This window comes from Phalacrocorax aristotelis, chromosome 15 (genome assembly GCF_949628215.1).
Source record: "Phalacrocorax aristotelis chromosome 15, bGulAri2.1, whole genome shotgun sequence".
In the NCBI taxonomy this organism is placed as follows: domain Eukaryota; kingdom Metazoa; phylum Chordata; class Aves; order Suliformes; family Phalacrocoracidae; genus Phalacrocorax; species Phalacrocorax aristotelis.
In genome coordinates, this window is record NC_134290.1 from 10,422,015 (window position 1) to 10,429,236 (window position 7,222).

At 44.0% G+C, this 7,222-nt stretch overlaps 1 protein-coding gene across 1 annotated transcript; it reads left to right on the forward strand.

Annotated features, from left to right (window-relative positions):
* Nucleotides 1-750: 750 nt before the first annotated feature.
* TMED2 (transmembrane p24 trafficking protein 2) lies at nucleotides 751-6,210 on the forward strand. The gene is made up of 4 exons (XM_075110363.1): nucleotides 751-1,008; nucleotides 2,265-2,457; nucleotides 4,872-4,979; nucleotides 6,000-6,210. The coding sequence occupies exons 1-4, from the start codon at nucleotides 838-840 to the stop codon at nucleotides 6,122-6,124; spliced, it is 597 nt and encodes a 198-aa protein (XP_074966464.1). The 5' UTR covers nucleotides 751-837; the 3' UTR covers nucleotides 6,125-6,210.
* Nucleotides 6,211-7,222: the final 1,012 nt, after the last annotated feature.

Genomic DNA, 7,222 nt, shown 5'->3' on the forward strand with positions numbered 1-7,222 from the left:
TTATTCTTTACATCTTCTGCAGACAATTAAAACAGCTAGCCATGAAAACGGGCTTCCTTACACTGAGGCATGACTGTCTGTATTTCCGAGCAGAAGTTTTAACTGAAAACTGGCATTTAACGATGGCCGTGCAAGGAACTGCTTTTCATGCACGGTTCGTCTTGGGCGATGCCAAAGCCCGCCGTGTATCCTGGCCGTGTTCCCTTGTGCGCTGTGAAGAGCCCGCGGGCTGGGCTTCCCCGTTACATTCTCGATCGTTGGCTGTTCCCCAAATCTCTACCCTGCTGTAGGAAGTTTGGGTTTGCCAGGCTTCAGCAGCGGCAGCAGCCTGGACCGCGTAGGATAGGGGTGACAGCCGCCTTCCCGCCCGCATCTCCTCAGGCACCGCCACCCCGCTTCCCCGCCCGCATCTCCTCAGGCACCGCCACCCCGCTTTCCCGCCCGCGCCTCCTCAGGCGTCTCCATCCCGCCTCCCGCCACCCCGCCCCTGGACGACGCCCCCTCAGCCCCTCTCCCTCTGATAGGACAGCTCTCCCCGCCTCGTTCTGATTGGCCCCTCCCCGCCGCGTCTCTGTCCCCCTGCTCCGTGCTGATTGGTTTCTCCCGAGTGCGAGCCCCGCCTCCTGCGCCGCGCTGTCCCCGCCTCAGGGTATAGGCGTTCACTTACCGAGCGGTCCCTTAGCGGCCGCCGTAGTACCGGCCGTACGTGGCAGTGGGGTTATGCAGGCCTATGAGCGGCGGCCCCGTGCCCCGGAAGGGGCGTGGTGAGAGGCGGAAGCGCCCCCTCCCCTTCCCCGCTGTCCCGCCGCTGGGCGCCCCGTCCCGCTGGGCTCCGCCATGTCGCCGGTGCTGGCGCTGCTGGCCGCGCTGGCGGCCCCGGCTGCCGCCTACTTCGTCAGCATCGACGCGCACGCTGAGGAGTGCTTCCTGGAGCGGGTGCCGTCCGGCACGAAGATGGGGCTCATCTTCGAGGTGGCGGAAGGGGGTTTCCTGGACATCGACGTGGAGGTGAGGCGGGAGGGCGCGGCGGCGGCGCTGAAGGCGGGGGCGGTTGGGCCCTGTCCCGCCGTCGCAGGGCTGCCCCGGGCTGGGCCCTGCGCCGTCGCCCCCGCCGTGTGTGTGTGTGGAGGTGGCGGTGCCCGGGATGGGGGCGGGGAGGGGAAGGACAAACACTGACCCGAGTGGGGTTAAACTGCCTGACAGATTTGAGACAGTCCGACCTGGTGGCGTCGGTGGATGGGGTACCTCCTCGGGGGGGTTTCGTCTCCGAAGGCTGCCGGTCGTTCCGGCTGCTGCCGCAGAAGGCAGCCTTCCCGATCCCAAGGCTGTTCCCTTGGGGTTTTCCTCGTTCTGCTCGGCACGGTCTTGTAGTAATAAGCCCTTTGGCGGGAAGAAGGAGCAGGGCTACGCCTTGCGAAAACGCGTTGCTTATTCTGAGAGCAGCGTGTCTCCCCTTGAATGAAGAGGCATTGGCTTCGATCAGGGCGATTGCCATCTTGGAAGTTGTAGCTAAGTCCTTCTTTCCAATAAGGCATCAAATCAGCAGGAGAAGAGTAACTACGAATTCCTTTCATTCTGGTGAAGAGTGGGTTGTTGGTTGTCGCTCGTGTGAGAGGGCTGTTGCTGAGAACGAGTATAATTGTTTAAAATTGCACATGGCTCCGATGCGGGACAGAGTCGGGAAGCCATGAAATCCCACTCGATGTCACTAGTGGAAGCTCGGCAGCAGAGCTCAGTGGGATGGAGGCCTTAAGACCACAGTGATCCTGTGTGCTCAGGCCCTCAGTCTGTTCGAAACGGCGACCGCAACAATGAGTGACTGTATGGCTAAAGTAGTGTTGACATGTGGGACAATGTCTTTTTTATTTTTTATCCCCCCCAAACATCAGAGGTAAGGTTTCCCTGCTGTTGTTAATTTGGCTAACAGCCAGGGCTGTAGATAGCTTGTGGTTTACTTGAATGCTTCTTACCCTGACTACAGAAGGCAAGTAATCTTGGCCAATAAGGGAGGCTTTTGTAGGACTTTCTTTACCAATAAGTTGTTCTGGTTTGCTTTTTTTAAAAAAGATTTCTGTGCAGAAAAATGTATCACTGCTTTTGAGCTGTGGGAGGGAAAGCATGGAGAATGCCGAACCAGTCAGATTTCAGGTGGTATTGATAATTCTGACTGGATAACTTCAGAATATGCGTGCAATGCTGCAATGGCATATTTAAAACCACTGTATTTTAAATAAAATATACAATGCTTTGTTTTCCCCATCCAGATTACAGGGCCTGATAATAAAGGAATTTATAAAGGCGATCGAGAGTCCAGTGGAAAATACACCTTTGCTGCTCACATGGATGGAACTTACAAGTTTTGCTTTAGCAACAGAATGTCCACCATGACTCCCAAGATAGTGATGTTTACTATTGATATTGGGGAAGCTCCAAAGGGGCAGGACATGGAGACAGAAGGTGAGGAAGACTACTGGAAAGGAATTAGCTCTGGCTCGGGACCTTTTCCCTACATGCATGACTTCTGAACTTGACTAGGATTCTCAGAATTCTTGTTTCTTCAGGCTGTCCAGTTAGCTGTTCTCTTGCACAGCTAAAGTGGATATGGATGTTTTTAGACCTCATTATACGATTTAATGCAAAATCACCAGAGAATCACTTGGCCAGCTGCAGAAACTAATGCTTTCATTCTTTAGTCTTTTCATCAGTTCCATTCTCTGATTTCTGGTTTGCTCAGCAGTATGTAGGCAACTGCGTGCGTTAGTTAAGCTCTTTGATAAACGTGCTAATATAAAATTTTTCTCTTAGCTGTGTAAATTACTGTTTTATCTGCAGCCTTTTGTCCTGTACTTGTGTTCATCTCTTACACTTTTCTCTAGGTGGTGGAGATACCTGGGATGGTATGTGTACTGCTTTTTGAAAGCTCCTTAGCATCTTGCCTTTTGCATACGTTTATTCACTAACGGCTAACGTTTGCTTTTTCTTTGTAACCTTTGTTTGTAGCATGAGAATGTCTTTTTAATAAACTACCTAAAAGGTCTGATTCTGAGCAATGCTGAGCACCTGCAAGCTTTCATCGAGAGCTTTATATACTTAGCAGCTCTTGGGATCAGGTCCTTGAACTGTCCGTGACAGTTTGTCTTCAGGTGGTTATTTATGGCTAACAGAAGACTTAATCAGGAGTTTTAGGTGAAATTAAACTAAAACACTGGACATGCAAGAACAGTGGATATTTTAGACAGTGTTTGCTTTTTGTTGCTACAGTGGGTGTTGAATAATCAAGGCCTTTTGGAAGCAACAAGCTTCTTTTAGGTTGTTAATTCCTGATAATGTTACAAGGGGAAAAACTTCAGACTTGACATTTGCTGTAAAAGAAATAAATGAATGTATTGGGTAACAGGTTATAAAGTTCTATTTCGAAATCACTAACTGTAGCTAGAAAGGCAATAAATTCTCGTTTTCTATTTTAGCAAGTAAATAACTGTGTGCATTGAGTGCTTGATATCACTTGAAAAGTAATGAATTCCTAACCTTTTTTTTTTATAAGGACTCAGTTAAATCTTTTATTGAGTCTGAATATATCTGTTTTAAAGAATATTAGTGTAGCTTTAAATTCTTCAGGCAAGCACTTTTTCTTGAGTGTACTTTTTTGGAGTGTAAAAAAAAAAAAAGTGAAATAAATCCCAGCAACTGTAATTTCTTCTCTTACTAATAAACTGTACTTACTGCAATGTCCAGTTGGCCGTGAAAATAAGTAGCTTACGATATTAGCAAAGTGAGTGTGGTTTACGCAACTATTTAAGATTTTAATAGTAACTTGTATAAGTGTTACTCTCTGGTCCTCTTTTTGATTGTTCCCTATAAGGTGTGTATTTTAATAGCTTTATTTTCAGATGGTGATCTGAAACACTTAACTTATAAATAAAAAATGAGGTAGCTTCAAAGTCAAGTATGTCCCTTCAATGGAGAATGTGTTGGGTTTTGTGACTTCGTTTTTTTTTACGAGAGCTGATTGCCCAGGGCTTGTCTGTGGAATGATATCTTGAACTTCTCTTGGTGCTAGAAAACTTTGAGCATTACTTGCATAGTTTGTAAATTTGTAAGTGGTCAGTTCTTTGAGCATGAATGTATTTAAAAGATCCTGCAACTGACAGTCAAATCACTAAATCTTGGTTCTCTGATCCTTCCAGTTGCTGAACTATCTCAGGCTAGTTCTCTGTTATCACTGGTTGGTATTTTCCTCCTCTCCTGCTTTCATGACATACCAGAATCTGAAGTCAGTTCCTGCCCTCTGCCCGGCCCCTTTGGCATTGTTTCTGCTGAATGCTGTGCTTCAGCTAAACCAGAAGATCACAAGATGTGATATGTTGCTTCAGAAAGTGATCTTGTTTTGCCAGCATCATGATCTTAATCTAAATTCTCAGTCATTCTATTTTTGCAAGCTTAACAACTAGGAAAAGCTGTAACGTTAAGATAATTTGCTTGGAATATATTGGGTGATATTGGCAAAGTAGATACTAGTGTGTGATGCTGATCTCATGTGTTCTGTTATTCTGTTTTTCTGGAAAAGTGTGCCCTTATTGGAAATAAGTGGTCTGTACTGACTCTAAATTGCGTGTCTTCTGACTCCTAGCTGGATGTGGAGAAAGATGTTTTCACACTTATTAAATATCACAGAGGCGCGTGAGGAAAAGTGGCGCTATGAAAACTAAACTTTACTTTGCTGTAAGGATAGAAAGTTTTCAGCTGTACAGACTGCATTTTTCAGAACTACTTCTGTGACAGGAAATTAAGTATAATTGTTCGTAAATGTTAACAAATTGTTTTTTCGAGTCAGTATCAGCGTTTCTGATGCTTCTGAAATTCTTCCGCAGCTCATCAGAACAAGCTAGAAGAGATGATTAATGAGTTAGCAGTGGCCATGACAGCTGTAAAGCATGAACAGGAGTACATGGAAGTTCGTGAAAGAATACACAGAGCAAGTATGTGTCTTTGACTTAAATGCCTTCTTCCCTCTCAAATTAACTTACAAAATGTAATTTAAAATACAAATCCATCAAAGCTATTCCAGTTACTAAAATAAACAAAAATTTTAGATCAAGTTCTGAGGGACCTGCTTGTACAAAAAAGAATGTAGTTGATGCTTGCAATCCTCTTTAAAATGGCTTGCCTCTCATGTAACGAAGATTGTTGTGCAAAATAATCTTTGCTTAATTGGTGTAAATTTTATAGGTCTTTGAAGGGTGTATTCATGAAGAGATGAGTAATGGTGTGGTTCGGGGTGGGTGTAGGCTGGGAGTGAACTCTTTCTTGAAGTGAGTGTGGTTTAATAATTGAGACAAAGTCCTTTTTTTAATATAGAGCAGAACTACTGTTACTTCCAAGTAGAGAATATGGTTAACTCTCCAGTCACAACCCTCACTTTCTGAAATGCAGCTTTAAAATATGACTGAGCGTGCTATGTAGGACCTTAGGGGAGGGTCAGTGAGAATAAAGGACAAATATTTTTAATGTGAAAAGACAACATTATATTAAAGCCCTGGCCCCTCAACTTTCTGAACCTATGAATGTCTCCAGTTTTATGACTCTTGTTACTAGTGGTCTGATTTAGGAAAATGCTGAATTTTTAGAACCCAAGATGATGAACCTTTAGAGGTTAGAAATTCCCCACTTGACTTTGAGCCCATAATGTCCAACTGTTACTTGAAAAAGCTTCTGTCTGGTCTCTCCGAAGGTGGGCAGAGTAGAGAAAGATGCTGCAGCATATATCCAAAGTTGAGGTTAAAACATCTGCTTGCATAGCAAGGTGTTCAGAAGAATGCCCCTCCTCAGCTCTGGGGTCTCATCGCAAAGACTGCAGAATCCTGCTGGGACACTTGCAGTGACACAATACAAATAGCAGTGGTTTATGTGCAGTACTTCAGTTCCAATCACAAAGTGTATTTTCAGTTTGTTTTAAATGCTTTGTTACTTATGTATGTCTTTTTTCTTTCCCCCAACAGTTAATGACAACACAAACAGCAGAGTGGTTCTCTGGTCATTCTTTGAAGCTCTTGTATTAGTTGCCATGACACTGGGACAAATCTACTATCTGAAGAGGTTTTTTGAAGTCAGAAGGGTTGTTTAAGAGTACTTTTCTGGTCCTGGATTTCAGTTCACTGTCTACCAAACATCCTGGTCACAAAAAAAGTCATTTAGTTTCTGAACCCTCTTTACTGAACTGTAAAATTATTGCTTATGTTCCTCCTAGTTAAAAATGAATTGTTTTTATATATCTTCTGTAGCAAAAGCTGTGCTGAAATCTTGTCACTTAATTGGCATAATCTTTTTTTCACTTAAATCTGCCTAGTCTGTATGCTAAGCGAGGTCTGAGCAAGCTGCAAATGCTGTAATTCAGCTGTAGTAACAAGCAATGTTAATGTCTTTTCTAACTTTTTTTCCCCCCGTTTTCGTACTTGCAGTTCTGTCTGGGGAAACAGTACGAGGCCCTAATGTGACTGTTCGCATTTTTGAGATTTTTAACCCTGTGGTAGGTGTTACAAAACCAAAATAATCCCTTCTTCACTTCTATAAGTTGCCAAGGAGAAGTGATTGGAACTTTATTCTTAACGAATAGAAGACAGCTGACAACTTCCAGTCTAGTACTCATACCTAGTTGCTGTTTAAATGGAAGTCTTCAGTACCTATCCTAATTACATTGACTTATTCCCAAAGTTCTTTTAAATTAACTAGTTGATATGAAAATACACTTTCTCCTCTCATTACCGAATGTTCATCGTATGGATTTTAGTCTTTCACAGGTTTTATATTGAAGCCAATTGTGTGCAGTGTCTTGGCAAACAGTAGTTAACCCTTTGGTTTTTGCAGGTCCAAAGCTCCGACTGTTGGCGCTGTTGCAGAACGCATTTGCGTTCAGGAAATCTGGGTTCCTGATGCCAAAGGGTTAATGATTCCAGGGGTTTATTGCGATGCTATGCAGCCCTTGTATTTAAGTTAAGTGGCAGGCTCTGCCATTATCTGATCATAATTAGCATAATGCTAAATACTGGTGTGTTTTCTTTTTCAGGCACATGTAGGTTTGTTTTTTTTGTATAAAGTTTCTTTCCTCAGTATCTGATGATTGGTTTAAAAATTCAAGAAGCGTCTGATGTGGGTGCTGAGCCAGGATTATGTTGTGACTGATGTACATTAGTTGTAATCATTTTTGGGGGTGGGGCGGGGTCTT